The 21,110-nt window shown below is 33.6% G+C and overlaps 1 protein-coding gene across 5 annotated transcripts in view; it reads right to left on the bottom strand.

Annotated features, from left to right (window-relative positions):
* Positions 1–1,439: 1,439 nt before the first annotated feature.
* LOC123004874 (peroxidasin-like protein) overlaps positions 1,440–21,110 on the bottom strand; it is a 139,098-nt gene continuing 119,427 nt past the window's right edge. For all 5 annotated transcript variants that reach the window (XM_044398381.1, XM_044398380.1, XM_044398376.1 and 2 more), the window contains 3 exons: positions 19,862–19,877; positions 5,769–7,378; positions 1,440–2,677 (listed from right to left, as the gene is read on the bottom strand). In XM_044398381.1, the coding sequence (XP_044254316.1) occupies positions 1,765–2,677; positions 5,769–7,315 (2,460 nt within the window). In that variant the 5' untranslated portion in view covers positions 7,316–7,378; positions 19,862–19,877 and the 3' untranslated portion in view covers positions 1,440–1,764. The remainder of the gene's footprint in view (positions 2,678–5,768; positions 7,379–19,861; positions 19,878–21,110) is intronic.

The raw sequence follows: 21,110 nt of genomic DNA, 5'->3' as shown, positions 1-21,110 counted from the left end.
ACAACAACCAAAAAATCACTAAATTATCGCCGCCCTATACCAACACAACATTTTCAAGTTTTCATCGATTAAGACTTTCGACGACACAAATTTGCCAATAATGACGTCGGTGCAATTTAAACTTTGCGGAAACTTGCATTAAATTACAAAAATGGCAGCCGATGCGATTTATTCCGCCATAAAATTTTACGTTCAGACAATATATGGAAACTTGAACACGAATTTACGACGTGTTTGTCAAAGCAAAAAACTCTCTTTAATTATTAAAAGCTCGAAGATATTTTTAAATTCAACCTTCAGCTTTCTTCAAGTCTAGACAAGCGTAAATCACCTCAAAAAACTCCAAATAAGGCTCGGTTTGGTTTTGGCATTGAAAATCCTTTTAGCCAAATTAACAATCAAAATACGAGTTCTAGTTTTTTGATTTCGCAAAATGTAGTCTTCTTTAGCAATGACATTATGGAATAATTAAATAGAAACAACTTTTTCCAATTTCACGTCTTCATGATCTCCACTCCGAGAAATTAAATATTTATGAGCCTGAATACAGTCAGTTTGTCCATTATTTCTTACACAATTTTTTCTCTCGATGGTTTGCAACTGACTACAAGAAAGACAATTTTTTCTAAAAGACATTTCGTTGTTTAGAATTAATAACAAAAAACGTTGATTTATATTTTTATTAATGTCTTTGATCTTGCAACATTAGAAATCTTGATTTATATGACTAAAACATTCAGGTTTTTTTGGAATCGGGTTGCTTGAAAGTCTATAAACATTTCTATAAGAATCTGGCGGTCCGACAGCCGCCATGACATCGTGAAAGCTTTCGATTTCCCGACTTTAGCAAATATTTAATTCGTTATTTTTCGTTCTCGCAGTGCCGACATAAGAATCTGATTTGAATAAGAAGTAAATAAAATTCTGCGTTTATTTTGACGATGGTGGTTAAAGGGGCGTTTATAATGTAAAATTTACAGCGTTTAATTATTTTGTTTTTTTTGTCGCTGAAAAAATCTATATCGGGCGTTTAGATGGGTCAAAACAGCAGCGTTAGAGGGCATTATATGAACATCGTGGATGCGAGATGAGTCCTGAGGGACACATTAGAGACGAGTCCTGCCGGATTCCTTCCATAACGCCACGCAAGGCTTAAAGTGGGACGACGCGGCTGTTGCGGCTTCCTACCACATCCTGAATCCTGAAGTATTAATTTCTAGAGCGGTGGCCCTAATTGAAAAATGGGATACACTAAAAGGGAAACTTTCAGAAATCGAAGACTGGTTTATAGAGCAGCTAAACTAAGCTCTGATAAATAGAACGTATTTGCTTTAATATTTTATAATCCTCGAAAGGGATGAGCTTTTTACTTGCTTTTTTTAGAATATTCTTAATTTTTTTAAGGGATGGTGGAAATGGAATGAAATGATGATAAATAGAATGCATTTATTTAAATAATTTACAAACTTATAAAGGATATGTGTTATTACAGTAGAACGTAATTCGTACGATATGAAAAACCCATCAAGTCAATAAATAAAATTCTACTTTTATAATATCACAAATGTCTGCTAGAACTATCAACATTTAACAAACAAATGATACGTAACAATTATTCCAGATATGTACAATGTTGTTAATTTATTCACATTAGTAAAAATTTTGCAGGAGTCGAGTTAATCCTTTAGAAGAGTTCTAGAATAGCATCACTCCCGACAATTGCCATCGTAATTATCACTGTGACATAAATTTTTGTCGGAAAATTCAATTATTGAACACTCCGCTGTTGTTGGTGAAAGTTTTCGGGGAGGGTGAACTTTTGGCGAGCAAATACTTGGTGAGTTCGCTCTCAAAATTGCGAAAATCAATCGAGTCCTCGAGTGACTGATTTGAATTTGGCGACACCGGATTATTCCTCAGAACATCGTCGTTCGACGTCGACGGGGTCACCGCCGGCGACCCCGCTTGCAGATGATCCTGGCACAGGTTGTCGCAAGTTTCCTTCATTTTCGTCAGCTGCTTCTGGAGGCTGCGATACTCTTCCAGAAACCGCTCCAGCTGGGCCGCATGATAATCGTAGGAATTAGCATTCGGGGTGACGGACGTGGGGGAGAAACCCACCCTGCTTTCCAGCCCTGTCACGTCCAGCAACGGCGTCGAGGTTAGGTCCTCCTCGCGCGTCAAGTTTAAGTAACTATTCGAGATTTTGTTTACCCTGTTTTTGTTGAGATTCACCGCCGAGTACTTGGGGCAGTCGGAGAGCCTCCGGAGCCCGGATTCCTGGCTGCCACAGCTGCTGTCGCCGCCGCTGCTGCCGTACCTGCTCTCCGGAAGCAGGGGTGATTGGCTGTCGCTGCTTTTATAACGCGAGCTTTGAATGAGGGTTCTTTTTCGTGGCAAAGTGCAGAACAATTCTGTTATGTCGGCTACGCTGCCACCTACGCTGTTCGCCTTGTTTCCGAACTTGTACGAAGAGTTCTCAATCAAATCCGGATATTTCTTGTCACCCTCGTCCTCCATCAGGCTTGACAGCTCGCTGTTGTAGGTTGTCGCGTGCCCTCCGGATATTTGCCTGCGTAGGAGATGCGGTGCCACGCTTTGGCTTAGTGATGTCGACGGCTGCTCGTATCCACTATATATACCAGACGTCGAATTGAACCCCTTCCTGATATCGTCTCTAGAAAAAAATTACACAACTAAATCTCACGCAGACCTCGAGACGGTAAACACGCACATGCCGCACACTAAATTTGAATATATACGACAAAAATTTTCATGCAACTCACTTATTTAGAATGAATTACTGACAAATGTGCTTTGTAAAAATTTAAGAACCAATTCCAATTTGTAGTTTTGCGAATATGACTTTTTTGAGATAGAAGAGTAGAAACAACTTATTTTCTCTTTAATAGAAATAATATAATAGTTAAAAAAGGAAAATTAATACATGTTTTTAAAAACGTGTAAATAAATATACAGTGAACGGCAAAATTATTCTTATTAAAACTAGAAATGTTTTGTTTTTGTAAAAATGCTCCAACAGGTCAATTTTCTTTTTAATAAATACACAAAAAATACAGCTTGATTCAAAATTTTACATTTTTTAGTTTGTGAGTAATTTTTTAGTCAATTTGATAGATATTTTAATTGTCGAAATGACAACACCAAAATATTAAATATTACATAAAGTTTTCCAAAAAGTAATCATTAAAAAAATGAAATAATACCATTATATACAGTATGATAAAAAAAAGGCGCCCGTGTTAACCCACATGTTATAAGTGATCTTTTATTAAAGACGAATTCGAAGACCAAAATTGGATTTGTGCTCTTATCAGTAAGATATAGACTTTCCTTTTTAGAAAAGAGAAATCTAGATAATTAACAGTTAAATAATTTCATTGTTAAAGTCAAGATTCTGATACAGTTGACGGAGTTCTTAAAAAAATGTGTAAAAAGCCTATTGAAATAAACTTTATTGAAGATGTTAGGATACCATTTTTTAGCTCCAAAGAAAATTTATCAATGTTGCAACATTGCAAATATCCTAGGGTACAGAAAATTTCCAAGTAATATTCAATTATTGGAAATGGTAGCAACAAAAAAATCAATTTTCAATGTTGTTTGTTCTGTGAAGTTTGAACGATTAAAGTCAAAAAGTCAAAGATTAAAAAAATTAATTGAAATAATTAGATACCTTTTGGTCGTATCGTATTGGAATAATAAAATTTTGTAAACTTTACAGTTTTTTATTTTATGCGGGTGACAATATCTTTCCTAGATGCGAAAAATACCTGAGTGAAATAGTTTTTTAGTAAAAGAAAATTGTTCAATATTGCCGCTTTGTGCTGTTAGGCAAACTGTTTAAATTTTAAAAAGAATCTATTTAGATCATTTTTGGAATGATGGTCACAATGTTTTAATAAAAAAGGACGCGCCTGTTTCAATCGTGGGCGCCTTTTTTTCATCACCCTGTAATATAATAATAATAGTATGCTACATCTGAAAAACAACTTAAATTATTACTTAAATTAACAGATATAGGTGTGTCTTTTGGAGTAGATAAAAATGTAAAATTCGAGCAATTAATAAAGGACATTATAAAAATTTAAATTATTTGACTGAAAATCGTGAAAATATTGAAAGCCTTAATAATGGTGATTTGTACGTATTTAGGTTTCAAACAGTCAAAGAAAATATCACGTAGTAATATTAAAGAAACACTGGTAGATAGTTTCATAATAAGGTCTAGGCAATTGCTTAAAACTCACTAAATTCAAAAAATTTTATGAAAACTATAAATACGTTTGCAATACCGGTATTAGTATATTCCTTTGGACAAAACATTAATATCAAAATCAAAACACTGTTTACTCAGTAAATATCATTAGATCAGAGTAATAATAATATTTTGATCAAGGTTATTTGTTTGAGTGATGAGAATTTTACACTATGAAATTTAAGTAATCCAAACATTACTGAAAGTGTAATTATAAAAATTTGAAAGAAAAGTCTTTACATGGTAGATTTTTCAAAGAACTAAACAACAGCTACATTGCTAAAAAAGCTTCACACTTTTGCTTAACAAAAACAAATATTTTTTGCAGAAACTGAAGGTTTTATTTTTTCAATCCAAGACGAAATAATCAAAACAAAAAATTATCAAAAATACATAATCAAAACAAGTAATGACGATCTTTGTAGACTGTGGAACACAATCACAAACAATTCCACATCTCATCTCTTCCTGTCAATTGTTAACTGCATCAGACTATAAAGTTAGGCATCATAATGTAGCCAAAATAATTTATTCTCAGTTCAAATATGAACCAGATTCATTTCTAGAAAATGATAATTACAAACTCTACTGGGACAGAACAGTTGTAACTAATTTCAATATAACTGCTAATAGGCCAGACATTATTCTTATTTCTAAAACTGAAAAACATGCATTTTTAATTGACAGTGCAGATCCAAACACTCACAATATGCTTAATTTGTATTAATTATTATTTTTTGGAAACAAATGATTTTAATAAAAACCGCTTGGTTTGAAAACAAATTTAAAAAGGAAACACTCAGCAGTATACTAATTTTTTGAGTCCGGCTTATGAATTACCGGTTGTTTTCTCTTTAACATATTTTGTAATCGGTACAATACAATAATAAAATACAATAAAATACAATACGGTACAATAGGTACTTTACATACGTCACAATACAATAAACAGAGATTGAGAGTACAAAAAAGATAAATACTGAAAGTGATACAATCAACCCACGTGATAATTAACTTGAGAATTTTGTTTTTTTAAAAAGACAACTGACCTGTTTGAGGATTTTTGTCAAAACAAAATATTTTCAGTTTGAATAAATAAGATTATTCACTAATTTTGCCGCTGACTGTATATGAATAATATCGGAAGCAAGAAAATTATTATAAATTTTTTATAACTTCCTTTTTTATTTTACAGTTAAAATGAAAATATTTAACTACTGACACTAAAATTTTAAAGTAAAAATCTTCAATTGCATGTCAAACGACTCTTAGACAGATGAATGACGCGAAACCATAAGCTAAGATTCAATATTTGTATCTCTGGTTTCCTTAATTTAACATAAATTAAAGATTTTTCAAGTAAGTTTTTAAAAATTGTGTCAAACTATCTTATCTTATTTTCTACAACATCTAGTTGAAACAACATTCATCCAAAATTGTTACTTTAAGTGGCAAATACCTGGAAGTGTGCATCGCTTCATCACCTCACCTTGCCTCTTGTAGAGTCCTCCTTGGTATGTGAAGATCCTCAGGATCCAAAAGATGTTCCGGCGAGTTCCACCTTTTTTCAACGGCACTCTCTTGCCATATCCTCTTTGCTGCTGCTTCGACATTGCTCTCTTCCTCCTCCTCAACCTCTTCATTATCCGCCACTGGCACAACCCGATACTCCCCATTCTTCTTTGTTGCCACAACCGCGATTTCTGCTTGTACCGTTCCTCCATTCGAATTCCCCGACACTTTATGATTCATTTCAATCTTCTCATAATTGTCCTCCCGCCTGCACTCGCGAGTCCGCCATGTAAGCATTTGTTTCTTCCTCACCGAATATACACAGAGTGCGATCAAACACGAGGCTAAAACCAACGCAATACCCGTAATAACACTTGCAATCAATATTTTATTATTGAAAGCGGTTTCAGGCGGTTTCCTAATCACGGCTAATGTCACACTAGCTTCAGCACGACCCGCTTTATTTTCCGCGGCACACACATACACACCTGCATCTTGCAGATCGGCACTGAAAATAGTTAAATCACTCGAGTTGTTGGACAAGTGCACCATGTAGAGTTTTTTACCGTTGGAGTAAGAGGAACCGGAAAGATTCGCAATCACTTTATTTTTGAGCAACCATCGGACTGAGGGTTCCGGGATTCCAGTGATCCGGCAAGTCATTGTGACGTTTTTGCCTTCTACTCCGCGGGTTTTACTCTCGTATGCGAAGATTTCTGGGATGCAGGCGAACTCGTCGAGGTCTAATTTGTCCCAGGTTTTGGACCGAAGACGTTTGGGGCTTTGACAGATGGGGGGGATGCCGAAAGGGACATTTTTTTGTAACATCCACTCGCGGAGAGGGCGGAGAGGACACGAGCAGTTCCAAGGGTTTCCGGCGAGTTCGAGGCCGTGCAAATTTTCTAGTATCGTAAAAGAAGAAGATAGCACTTCGGTTAGTTTGTTATAATCGAGTTTAAGCCATTCGAGTGAAGATTCTAGACCGTGAAAGGCTTGGAGTTCGATAGTCGAAATACGACACTCTGATAATTCCAAACGTATCAGTTGTGGAACATTAATGAAAGCATCGTTGAGTATTCTTTGTATGGGATTATCGTTGAGTTTTAGTTCCCGCAATTCGGGAATAGAATCAAACGTGTGTGAAGGAACGCTACTCAAGAAGTTATGGCTCAAATCCAACTCGACCAAGTTTATTAGTTTACGAAAAGCGTACCGTTCCAAGTTCTTTAGTCGACATTGAGACAAGTACACCTTTTGCAAGTTAAGTAAGCCTGCTTTGCTAAACTCGTCGTGTTTTAAAGTGATGAGATTGTTTTTGGAGACATCGAGAACTTGAGTGCCGGCTTCCAGATGAAGAGGTATTGAAGATAAGTTTGCGTTGGGACAAGAAACCGATTCTTTGCCACTCTTCCATTTACACTCGCATAATCGCGGACAGTCCGCTACGATCATTTGGGTGCAAAAGCCGATGATGATGGCCAAGTGGAGATTAAGAGATGGCATGGTGTGAGTTGGGGGGATCATCGTACAGGTTGTGTTTCTTCACTGTCTTCTTCTTCGGTTTCCATCGCGGTTACAGTCTGACACCTGGAATAGAAGAAACGTTTCAATTAAATGCAAAATGCGAGGCTTTGAAATTAAGTTGGCCAGTTCCCAGACGTTGAGACGAGGCGGTGGTAATGATATCGTATTCTATCATAACTGAAGCATCTTTATTCGTCTTATCAGCACTCTTTTTGTAATTTCTTTGACCGTAATAGGAAGCAAAAGCACTTTAGCTTTCAAGTCTCACAGGAAATTGCAGTGCGGCCTGGCCTGGTTAACCAACCAAGCGTCCTCTTTACGTCCTTTCAGCGTTTGTTTAATCTCGGCGCCAGCTTACATGCTAACTTTCTTACGGGTCTAACAGGGCGAGAATATTTACATTTCTAGTGTTCTAAATATTCATTAAAATGTGTCGGATTCAATTAAAAATCTTCTAATTAGAACAACACTCGACGAGTGGAAATTATACGCTCCTGACGATTTATTTCCACATTCGCGTGAGCTGTGGAATACTTATTCAAAGTTTTACCAAATTTATTACGATTATTCTTACAATGTGATGTAGTTCAAGTCAAAACGCTTCATATTTGCAAATATAATAATAATAATAAAGAATGAATCATTCACGTGCATGCTTTATTATTATTGACACATTTTCCTAAAACATGATAAGTAAGTTATCTTGTGTCTATTAGTTCTTAATTTCCTGCAATGTCTGATATTTATTACATAAAAAGTCGACATATGGTTTGTGTTTTAATTATGTGGTGATTTTTTTATATTATACAGCTGTCACTACGATCAAAAAAGTACACACCCAAATTTTATTTATTGTAATTATTTCTTTTATATTTATATTTATTACCAAAATAAAACTAAAGTTACAGTTTTCTTTGATTTCAAAGTCAATATATTTATATACAGCAGGCTGTTCCGGCTAAACCCCACATTAGAAATATTGGGAGTTCTAACAGTGATATTTATCTAAAATTTTGATTATAGCCACAATCGTTTAGGTCCTGCTCACAGAAAATATTTTCAAGATGGCAGCACTTTCGGTTACACCGGAAATTCCGTTATTTCGTTTTCGTAAATACAAATTAAATTTATTTAATCTAAATTTGAATAACTTTGATATTCTATTTTTTCTTATTTCTCTAAAATAGCTATGGCTAATGAGTTTTCCACAATATCAAAAGAAGTTCTATAACTATCAAACATAGGTATAGGAAATGTTAACACAGATCGAAGCAGAACTAAATTCTCCTCCATTTAGCGAAGAAAAAATTGGGGTGTTTCATTTAGAAAAATTGAGTTAAGGGTATTTGAAGTTTCCTAAACGTAATCTTACATTTTGGCGGTTTGTTAATTATTTTTTCAATTATGAATCCACGAAAGCAACGATCTTACCTTTCTCTCTCGTATACCCAAATTGATTTTTCAATAGAAAAATTCAAATCCAAAAAATTGTAAAAAGGTCTAAATAATTCGAAAACGGTTAAACTTTAGGTATAGGAATAGCTAATAAAAAATCTCTCAAAATCCCTTGAGTAATCCAAAAATGCAATAAAAAACATAAGTTTTTATTTAAAATAACAAAGTTGACAGCCACTTCCGGTGTAATAGAAAGTGTCGCCATCTTGAAAATATTTTCATTAAACAGAATCTACCCGATTATGGCTATAAACAAAATTTTAGACAAACATCATTGTCAGAACTCCTAATATTTCTAATGTGGGATGAGGGGTTTACCCAGAACAGCTTGCATTATACACATTTGTTGCTCACATTGTTTTTAATCAACAAATTAATGCGAGGGAAATTTTTAATATTCTGTCAGGTAATGAACGAATGTAGTTTTATTAAACATGGAGGAAGCGTCGCACCGGATGAATATAAATTCTTACTAAAATAATTGTGTAAATACGGGTCACTGCATAGCGTTTCATAAATAGCCTATAAGCGCACTTGTGTCTCTATGTGCAAGCATATTTTACCATATTCAAATAGAGAATTCACAACAAACTTGCACTCTGTAAACAGATACTTCGGTAATGCGGAGAAATAAATTTCAAGAACGGGGGAAATACTGATACTACATAGAAACATGCAAAATACCGGTTTTAAATGAGCCAACCATTTGCATAGTAAACATTCTGCCCTAGGCATGGAGTTAATTGCAGGAATTTGATGTATACGCTGGCTAAAAGAGACATTTGGTCGTTTAACAGCTACTCGCAATCGACTAAAGTTGTATAATGTATAATATATAGAAGAAGTAAAAAAATGGAAAACAACTAAACAGTTTATTTGAAATGTTTAAAAATCTTTCTTGACTTTGGTAGAGGCTTTGTTTAAAGCACGTAAACTACGTCTTGGACGAGCTTCGAAAATGTATTGACTTTATGCAGAAGTCTGCAAAACAAACTGAAACAATTCCAGTAATTGACTTAAACTAAGAGGATCCTTGTTATAACGAACAGACTGCAGACTTAGTCTTGATAAGTATAGCATAATTCTCCTAATAGCAGCTGAGAACCGATTTCGTTCTAAATCCATGAATCTTGCTAACACAGCTCAAGGAATATTTGCAAGGGGCCCGCCTATATCGTGTCTCGATTCCCGACAGGACATTACCCGGTATTTGGTGCAGAACTCCGGCTTATTGCAGTTATTTATTCACGTTCGTTCGTTTTGTTTCGGAGTAATTATTGCCAGTTGAAAAAGTCCCGACTTTTCCAAATGTCTGGAAATTCCCATGATAAACGACCTGGATCACAACCGGCGTCGCAAATAACTTGTTATCATCAAGAATAGTTAAATACCAACGGAACGCAGCGACTAATTCTCAACACGAATTTGCAACATTTTGCGTTATTAAGTTCCTGTAAAGAGATGGAACTTTCCAACTGTAACAAAGTACTGTTGAGTGGAGTTGGCAAGTCGAGTTCTCGAACATCAAGGGTGTCCTGATTGCTGAACGGACCCTGTAATTACACCGCCCCTTTTGGGACGCCCCCCAGTCTTGTATTAATAACAATGTGTGCCTTTATGACGTTATGCTTCACTAGTTTCTAATCTCTGCATGGTATTGGACAAAAATCAAACGACTACGAGCCGTTTCTCCGGACTGAATGTAAAACATTGCGGTTGGACTGAAACTCCATACACTACTGGACACAAGAGAGCTTTCTGACGCGTCCAGGGGACTGTTTAAGAACTTCCACATCGGAGAAACTCCCCAGCGAACTGCTCCCAAGACATTTTTATCAACTACGTCTCGTAAAACTAATCATGTCGCTTTTATCACCCTTTTAAAGAAATTCATACTAACCAACAACACCTCACTGTAATATTCCCGGAATGTTTAACTATCACTTGCTATTACTCACATAGGTGAATAGCAAATATTGTGGTGAGATAACCACAAAATCCCCTACAGAGCCATAATAACCAAACGGTCGAATATTGTGTAAAGGAACAACACCTAATGATTACTAAAGGTATCCAAATTACATAATAAACAGACGTTATTTTCTACTTAAATTATACCCTCATTAAAAATATAATCACATAATAATTGTTAAAAGGGTTTGATACTTGTACGTAATGAACGTATAAATGTTAAAGCTACTTTATATGAAGCTTGATATTTCAGAGTAAACTTTACGATACTTGAACTTCCACATTATTGAAACTGAATGTTGAGCTGCGTAATAATGTTACGGTTGACCAGTAATTGGTATCAATCTCAACTTTCTACAGATATCCAAAAAAAATTAAATACATCAATAATGTTATAACGCGGGATGGGAAGTGGAGTGAGAAAAGTAAACAAATACTTCTGAAACTATTTATTATTATTACAGTTTTAAATGGCTCTAGATTATGGATCTTTAATTTACTATTAATTTTCTGCACCTGACGTTCAATTTTGTTAAATGATACTGTATGTTTTAAAAGTTTGGAATTAGAACTACTCTCATACCATACAAGTCTTCTTCTCTTTACCAGTTTATTAATTTATCTATCTATTGGCTCGAGTGTTTGCTTTCGATTAGTACTTAGTTGTGCACAATCACTACATTTTCGCCTTTAAGCACGTACATATTGCGGTTTTATTGATTAGCAGTCTAGACCTAGACTAAACTGAGTGTTGCAAATGAAAATTAGCACGTACTTTCTTAGCTTGTATAAGCGTCGAGTTTAAATTTTAATTCACACCCATCCAGTTTGTAATTTTCCTTGGCACTTCCCCCAACAAATTTCCAACAATGTTATCACATCAGAACGACTGCAAAGTCTTTATTTAATTATAAATTAAATACTTCCCGAGCTAATTATGCTCAAAAAGCTTGAATAAAAATTAAAATAAACTAATTATGGCGATTACAACAACCTAAATACGTCAACCGGTACTGGTGACTCCTTCAAAATTTGGTATCTAATTAACACCCCAAAATCTTGTCTCAGTCAACAGTTATCATCGGAGAGGTAATTTCAATTGGGAACAAATTAAATGCACAGTATATTATTTAAACGACAAGTTTTTTTGATCAGTAAAAATAATTAATGTACAGTAAAATAATAAATGCACAGTAATGACAATAAATGAATGTCTAGCAAAACTAATTAATTTAATATTCACAGATTTACAAACAAAATGTTTCCGTACTCTGATTACACTGATTACCATTTGTGCACAGTTTCCAGCCCTTGCTAAAATCATTCTTGCGCAGGGGCCCTTGCTAATACATATACCACCTTATAATAATAATAAATATTCAGTAATATAAAAATAAGTACCAATAATAAATAACATTCTTGCGCAGGGGCCATACATTCTCATGTAATCACTGAAAATTCTTAAATTTTATGTTGTTTTACTAATTTTAATTAAGGTTACTGAGCGTTTATTACTTTTACTGAGCAAAAATTAATTAAATACTGATTAAAATTGAATTATTTACTGATCGCTTTATTATTTGAATTTTTGGTCAGGAAAATTTCTGCTGACCAAACTGAATTAACTTAACTAAAAAGGTGTAACTGCACATTAGAAATTAGTCATTTCTCTTCTTTTTAAGTAATGTTCTTAGTTTTGGTAGGAATAAAATGAGGTCCAATTTTGTTTCGATTACTTTCGATATGATATCCAATTTCAGCATTTTTTTTTAAATGATTATTAAATTTTTATTATAATTCGAGCGAAAGTAATTTCAACTCTATTTGAGCTTTTCGTATAAATTTTCCGTCAAATGTTGGGTAGTTTCATTTCGCTTATTTTACACTCTTTTCGTTCGAACAGGAATCGATTCGAGTCTAAAATATGAATTTTTAAAAAATGTTGAGTCGTAAAGGAGAATGTTTGGCTTTAATTTCTGGCGTACTTGTTGGAAAATAAATAGTCGAGTTGATGATAAGAGACGGTGAATCGCAAAATGGTCGTAATTAAATACCACAGTGGAGTGCAGAGGATGAAGTTTAAGACCTTCGACTTGGAACAAGGCCCGGAAAGATTAAAATGGAAATTCTTAAGTCTTCGGTGAAATATGATGCTCCTTATTTGATGGCACCGGCGTCATCTGTACGGAGAGCAAAAGGACGGTTCGTAGAATACAAATAAACGTCAGCAGTAGTACTAGACAAGCAAATGTGTTAGATCTGCATAAATGAATAAAGAAAATGTGTCGGAAGCGACATCTTCGCATCACTTAACATTCGCGATGCGAAACAATTAAGGAGAAGATGTGCGTGCCGTTAAATATAAGATTTCGGATAAATTCTAACAGGTTGTGGAAATTGAACCTCTTCTCTTGATTTGCTCTACTTTTCGGCCTTCTCATTCATAAAGAGATTGCATTATGCAAATTTTCTCTAATCTCAGCACATTCTTTGTTCGCATACATAAAGGATTTTGTTTAGTGCCATCAAGTCAGGTCATTGATTAAACGAACACGCATCCGGGATTTAATTAACTCCACTAAGGCTCTGATGATGCTGCTTGCATTTGCTCTTAGTGCAACGAAAGTCCACTAAGCCAAAGGAAAACCACTCGGATGCATAAATTGAGACACCGATGTCACACCTGCTTTGTCTTCTCACAAAGCAAAAACAAAACTGATGAATCACAGAAAACTCATACAGTTTGCTGAGTTCAAAAACATTATTTTATCCTTAAAATCATCACAATAAACTCTACAAGTCTTGGCTATTTAAAAAAGATATAAAAGATATTTGATGAAGATGCCATTGTAAATGTAAATCCCAATGTAATTTTTGTGTACAAAAAACGAAGAATAGAAAATCCTACACTACTCCTGATTTTTGAAAGGCTGTAACTCATCGAAAAATACCCGTATCTGGATTAAAAAAAAACATTTTGAAGCTTTAAGTTTGTGGTTTTGAGATCTTTGTAAAAAAAAAAGCTGAAAACAAATTGTTTTTTGCATTTTCACGAAGATTAGACAATATTCAGAAACAATATGTACCATAGTTCCTTTAATTCTTTTGAAAAATTTTGATCAATCGGTCCAAGAAAACGGTTCGATGAATCGATTTAAAAATAGCAGTGTTATGGGGGTAGATTAAGCTTAAGAAACACCTAAAAACATTAATCTCCCCATCAATATTAGTGAATACTCGATAGATTTACTAAAACAACGCAAAAAGATTCTTTTTTTTTCTTTACATGTTCAGGGTGAAAAAATACATTTTTCAAAAAATTATAAAAGGTTCTTGTAAGGCATTTATTCTAGTTTTTGACACTACCCTTATATTCTCTGTGTGGTTATTGGTTGCTGAAATATCGATGATCAAAGACAAAAGGATCCTTTTTCATTTAAAGTCAGATATCTCAGCGACAAAGTAACGTAAAGAAAATATGAAAAAAGCATAATAAACATAAATGAACAGGCTATCCGGCCTATGTAATAACTTAACAAAAAAAAAATTCCACACGTCCGTGGATTAAAAGCAAAAACAAAAAAAATATTTTTTTTTTCACACGCTATTACTTAGGAGTATGTGATTACCGTCGTAGCACAGAAAAAATGTTTGGCAAAAGATCCCAAAAGCTTTAAAATATTTTTTTTTAATCTGGATACGACCATTTTTCGATGAGAGACGGCCTTTTAAAAATCACCAAAAAATTGTCCCTAAAAGACTTACCATCTTTTGGCAACTGTATAACACATCAAAAAAACATCTTTTAATAATAAAGTGCGCTTGAGGAACCGCATTCTTCTGTGAAATAATGTTTGGAATATACTCAAAAATTTCTGGTCTATTTACAAGACCTTATTTGTGGCACTTTGAACAAACAAAATCAAATCTACACAAAAGCCGAGCTGCTGGAAGCAAAAGCCAGTATAGAATAACGAGGTTAAAGTTTTCAGCAAAATATAGAGGAAAGGTTTGTTTTTGTTTTCGTAATAACAGTTTGGTGCTGTATGTGGTCAATTAAAGTTTTACCACCCGATTTCGGTCAGGAGTGTAAAAAGCTCTCCCCACTTTCAGCTCGGGTGTATTCATTAACAAGTTTCCTTCTCCTGTTAAACGAATTAAAAAACAGTAGAGACTTCATTAACTTTTCATTGTCTTGATTCGATATCGAATTATAACGCATTTACTTCCAACCAAATTTTGGTTAACTTTTAAGCTTTACACCAGATAATTCGCGCCATTCAAAGCAGGTAATTGTTGTTTAATTATAAGTAATTCAGGTTTGTACATTTAAATTTACTAGTGTCAAATGAATAGAGGTCATTATAAAGTTGGAGATTGAGTTTCGTGCCTTGAAGAAGAGTAAAAAGCATATTTAAAAAAATTAATTGTTTCTGTCAGCAGTTAACTGATTAAAACAAACGTTAGTAATTGAACTGTTAAATAATTAACAAAATGGTGAGACTCACGCACGCAAACTTTAACTTTGTCTGAATCTAATTTACATTTCAATTTCTGACGAGCAAATAAAGATGGCTGAATCTACTTTCGCATAGAATTTTATATGCTTGAAGTAGCAAAAACATAACCAAATCCACAAAAATACAACTAACTTTTAATATGTTCGAAAATTTCTAAAGAAACCTGAAAACTTCTCTTGTTTACTTAAAGTACTTTCCGCAGTTCGTACAATGCTAATTTCACAAACAAAAACTAATTAAATTAGTTTCCTACAAGTAAAGCAAAGTAAATTTTCTTTTACATTTTCTACAAATACGCGGTGCATCATAAATAATTCTTGTTGTATACGATGTCTGTTAATTAAGTTTTATTGTAGTGACTTTTTTACATTCATATTCAATTTGCGTTCTTTAAAATATGCAATGTGAGCATAATTGCGCGGCAATGAAAATACGAAAAGTTCATAATATGCGCATGCAATCATTGTGCATAATTAAACCGAAATCGGACGAGTTATTAGTAGTTCGAATGTTTGATGGTATGCTTATATACGATTATGAAAATAATCAAACGTTGATTAAACCGCATACCTGCGATTTCCACGACAAACAATGCACGCTGTGCAGATTCTTCCACTTTAAAGTCGCCGCTCAATAAGCATTGAATTTTTCAGCAAACACGGCAAACCAGGTACGAAAGCAAAAGTAAAAGTGCATTCAAATGGAATTTGAGATTTTTATGTGAATCCGAAAATCCATACTCTACCATATTTATCAATTTTTGTTTATTTTGGTTAACTAGAGCATATTATTGGCTTTATGTTTGATAATTGAATTGCTGCCATTGGATATTTATTCATTATCTATATTATTTTGTTATTAATTAATTTGGCCGCTATTGTTGCATTAAATAGATTTTTCTGCAAATAGCGTGTAAAAAATGTTTTGTGTTTACAGACACGTCTTGAGAGCGAGTGAGTAAGCAATGAATTTCCACTTCGATACTCTTGCATTATTAAAACAGTTAACGTTATTGTTTAAGCTTTTGTACTATTTCTAGTAAACTAATTTTATTATGCAAGAAAAACAGTCTCAAATCGCGTAATGAACATTGTACAATTAAAGTAAAAAAGTAAGCTTTTGACATGGTTGAGTGTCCTTTCAACAATTAAAACGAAGAAGAAGGCAAAAACAAGCCGAATTATCCGAATGTTTACTTTTGTTGAAACGCGTCCACGGATTATAAAAGCCATGTGATTGATAACGTTAAGCCGCTTGACTTGAATTTACAACTGGAAATCGGCTTAACGTACAAGTCTTTTTCTGAAAACCGCGACGACATCCCTGAATTTATTCCCTCAAACGTGGAGAAGAAAGCGTGCATATTTCTTCCATAAATAAAAGAGAAAGATGGAGTTTAATCCCGACTCTTATAACAATTTCAAACACCGCGCGATAATAAACACATAAACCTAAACGCTGTCAAAATTTAATTAAAAAACTTTTGCCTACTTGCACATTGTAATTACAAAGGAGATAATTAGGCGTTTGTTACCTTCACTTTTAAATTTTGATTATAAACCTGCAATGATAATTTTATTTTAAAAGAGGATTTATTTTCTTAAAGTTAGTAATCCTGATAAACATTTCGTTGAGGGAAGTCTGATTGCCAACACTTGAATTTACCTTGAACTCAAGATTTTAAAACAGTAAATACAAATAGCACCCCTTTTTTGTGTTCTCGTTCAATAATTCCAACCATCCAATTGTTAAAAATTTGATTGCGTCGTGCCGTCGTTCCGTTGAAAAATGTTGCCACTGACGGGATTGTAAAAGAGAGCGAGGTCAAATGTAATGCAAGTCAGTTGTAACAAATTATTTAAAAAGTCGGGCTTTTGACTGAGATAAATGACGACCGTAAAAATTTATCCTATAACACATACGTAACACTTCCACTTAATTTAATTCTTTGCTTTCATAACAAATGACAGCTCCGTATTTTCTTTTCTGGATCTGCCACTTGGAACCACTAATTGTTGATGTTTTTGTAAACTATAATTATGTATGTTTAAGCCGTCGTATGAAATATGCATAAGGCACGATTTATTATTCCTTTTAAGTGACGGCAATTTAAATAAATACATCCTGAGGTTGCCGAAATATTGGTAATTGAATTAACTGCTTTTCCCAAGGCGCCCAATGTTTTGCAAATGTTTCCATGTGGTTTCGTATACAAGTACTTTATACAGTCTTGACTGTTAATTTGCGTTCGAGATTGTCATAATTAAATATAAAAACTGGTGGATGCGCCGGGATAGAAGTTGAATTTTGTAATAATTCTTTAATTTAACAATGCTATTTTTTATTTTTTTATACACACTGCTCAACCGATCTTCAGAGAGTTTTTATCAGACTTTTTTTATACTTAAATTTAACCGTTTTTGAAATATTTAGACTTTTTTGAAATTTTTTAGATTTGCATCTTCCTCTCCAAAAATTGATAACTCTACCATTTTTAATTATTTTGCAATCGTATTGCGGCATATGAAAAAAAAAGGTTAGATTTTTTCTTTCGTGTATTTATAATTGGAAAAATAATTAACAAATCTCCAAAATTTAAGGTTACGTTTGGGAAACTTTGAATTGTATCAGTTTTTTCTTCAGTAAATGAAAGAGAATTTAATTCTGAATTAATCTGTATCACCATTCCTAAATTTAATGATTTACAAGTTAATTTGACTTTTTTTTACAATGGAAGTAATTCATTACTCCAAGGTAGTTTTCGCATAGTTTGTCATGGAAATATTTTTCACTGACAGTTTTTTTCATACACTAAAAATCCACTAAGCCGCGGTGTTTTTGTCACTATGCCAGCGACAAAAGTTTGCCCTAAGTATTACAGCGACAAAACAGAACCTAACTTTTGAAAGCGTCTGAATTGTGTTTTTAATAATTGTACTTTGCATTAAATTAAATAAACTAATTTACACCTTATTTGTTAATTTAGTGATTTACGTATTCATGAAATTGTCTTACCGAATTACACTCAAGCTTTTTTTATGAAGAAAGCTTGACATTTTTAATTCGAGTTTTGTTTCCTTTAGGCAATTTAACTCAAAAAACAGGTTTACTTCGAAAAGCTCTCGTGTAATTTTAAGTGAAAAAAAAGTTTTTTTTTCACAATTGTGTTACTCTTTTTGTAAATACAAATTAAATTTATTTAATCTAAATTTGAATGACTTTGATATTCTATTTTTTTTTGCTTATTTCTATGACAACCTTTGTTAAAGTAGCTATGGCTAATGAATTTCTCACAATATCAAAAGAAGTTACTATAACTTGAAAACCATCAAACATAGGTATAGGAAATGTTAATACAGATCGAAGCAGAACTAAATTTTTCTCCATTTAGTGAAGAAAAAATTGGGGTGTTTCATTTAGAAAAATTGAGTTAAGGGTATTTGAAGTTTCCTAAACGTAACCTTACATTTTGGCAGTTTGTTAATTATTTTTCCAATTATGAATAAACGAAAGGAACGATCTTACTTTTCTCTCTCGTATACCCAAATGTGGTTTCAACATAATAAAAAATGGTAGAGTTATCGATTTTTGAATAAGAAGATTAAAATCCAAAAAAAATGAAAAAGGTCTAAACACTTCGAAAACGGTTAAACTTAGGGAATGCTAATGAAAACTCTCTCAAAATTACTTGAGTAATCCAAAAATGAAATAAAACACATAACTTTTTATTTAAAAATATTTTCATTGTGCAGAACCTAACCGATTAGGCTACGAACAAAATTTTAGATCAGTAGTTTGTTTCAAGTTTATTAAAATTGACTTTGTGGTTTATTGGAATGAACTTGTTGGATCTGATTGTTAAAAACGCTATTAAAGTAAAGATTTTGCGAACGCTGTAAAGTAGCAGAGGGAAATTTACGCAAGAGAAACGGGGGTTGGAGGATAAATAGACGTTGACTCGGCAGCGGAAATGAAGTAATCTCGAAACAATTGCTTTCGCTTACGCAAGAGGTCACTAAATATGATGTCGACAAGTGTCTTAATTTGTTCCAAGTTTCGATTTTTCCGTTGGTAACTTAAAAGTCCTCTTGACTTGATTCGTGAGTAGGTATATAGAAGCAGCATTGTGTCGCCCTCGTTGTTTTTGACGTCACATTGACAAAGTGGCTTTGCAGCAGCTACAAGTGATGCTTCCTGAAGGCGAGACCAAGAAAAGTTCTATTCGGGAGGGAGACAATAGGCGTTGATTTATTCGCGTTGCTCTTTGCCCCCTGTCATTAGCTAATGCTTCAATCTAGATATATAGCGATGAGCGATTATTACTAATACACATGTCTATGTTAGCCTCTGGGTAATAATATATTCAGCTTTTAGCTATATAAATTATACACTAATCAATATCGAGACGGAGATAAATACAGGGAGCGAATGCATGACAGTGAAAGATGACTAGAAATGAGCAAAACGATGTAAGTGGATGCGAAGAGAAACTACCCACTCCGAAGGCGTTCCTGGCCCCAATAAATCCACTATATTTGCCGAATTTTTCTCCAAGACTGCCGCCGATCAATTACGTCCCGCCGGTTTTAATTAAACTTACCCCATCCACGGCGAATCTGCAACACAAAAAGACAAATCAAAACACTCGTTTTCGACCCGTGTAAACGGGACATCAAGCATGCACAAGAGCCATCCACTGTTAAATCGAACGTGCCGTCGACTAATAAATTATTACTCAACATTTGGGCGAAATGTACATTTAAATGCAAACACGACATGAAAAAAGCTGTTTTTGCTCCTTTACGACTCTAGCCAATGACGCTCGAGTGATGAAATAGTAATGCCCGGATACAATCGTGAACAGGTAAACATCCATCAAGATTTCTCACGCTGAACATAATCGCAACCTTTTTCCAACTCAACTTAACCAAAATCTCTCCTCATCTAAAATTTATACAATCAGTCAAAAATCAAGATTTGATTACAATTATTTACATCATCCTTCGTTTGTATTTTTATACAAGAATGGAAGGTATAAAAATTTGAGTTTATTTTTTGCCGAAAACTCCAGAAGAGTGGATAGAAAACACCCTTCGGTTAGATCTCTTATATCTTCTTGCATTATAAATGTGCTGAACAAACTTTTTATTTTTGTCTTGTGTTGTTAAACCTGGTAGGAAACAGGCAAATGCAATAAAGCTGGAACATCGTGCAACAACAAATCTTTTATGGCTTTTGTTTATCGATTGATCCTTCAAACTGTGATAAAATGTCTGAGGGGTCCTTAATCGAGCAAAAACCATAAAACTTGTGTAAAGAATAAAATTTACTTTCTTTATTTTTGTGTTCTTTAAGTTTAAACTCTGACAACAAGCATAAGTTATTAAGGAAACACCACAAAAAAATCGTTACACGAATACTAAAACATCCTTGAAATTAATTTTTATGATTTCGCTCATATTAATGCAGGGTTTAAGAGAAAAATATGCAGTTTTTTATTAAATATGCCTCCAGTTACTTTCTCAGAATTTATAATATGATGGCAAAATTATCAAATGCCCGTTCTGATCACTTAAAATATGCTACTTTATGCGTTAAATATCGAAATTATGTAACAAATCCCAAAAACTTAGAAGCATGCAAAATATGCATTTTTTAATTGGTTAATTTGCATTGTTTTGATGTGTTTTGTGGACATTCTAAATTAAAAAAAAATATTCCTACAAATAATAAATATGCACTTTGCATAAAATCCGAACTCTAAATTGATTTCATTTAAACAAACATACAAACAGAAAGCCATCACATTTATGAAAATAGAATTAAAATTTCTGCTTATTTATAGAAAA

Source organism: Tribolium madens, unplaced genomic scaffold (assembly GCF_015345945.1).
Source record: "Tribolium madens isolate multiple individuals breed KSU strain unplaced genomic scaffold, Tmad_KSU_1.1 Scaffold_20;HRSCAF=117;Tcas5.2_LG4, whole genome shotgun sequence".
NCBI lineage: Eukaryota > Metazoa > Arthropoda > Insecta > Coleoptera > Tenebrionidae > Tribolium > Tribolium madens.
The sequence above is the reverse complement of the archived record's forward strand: the minus strand, read 5'-3'. Positions and strand labels throughout refer to the sequence as shown.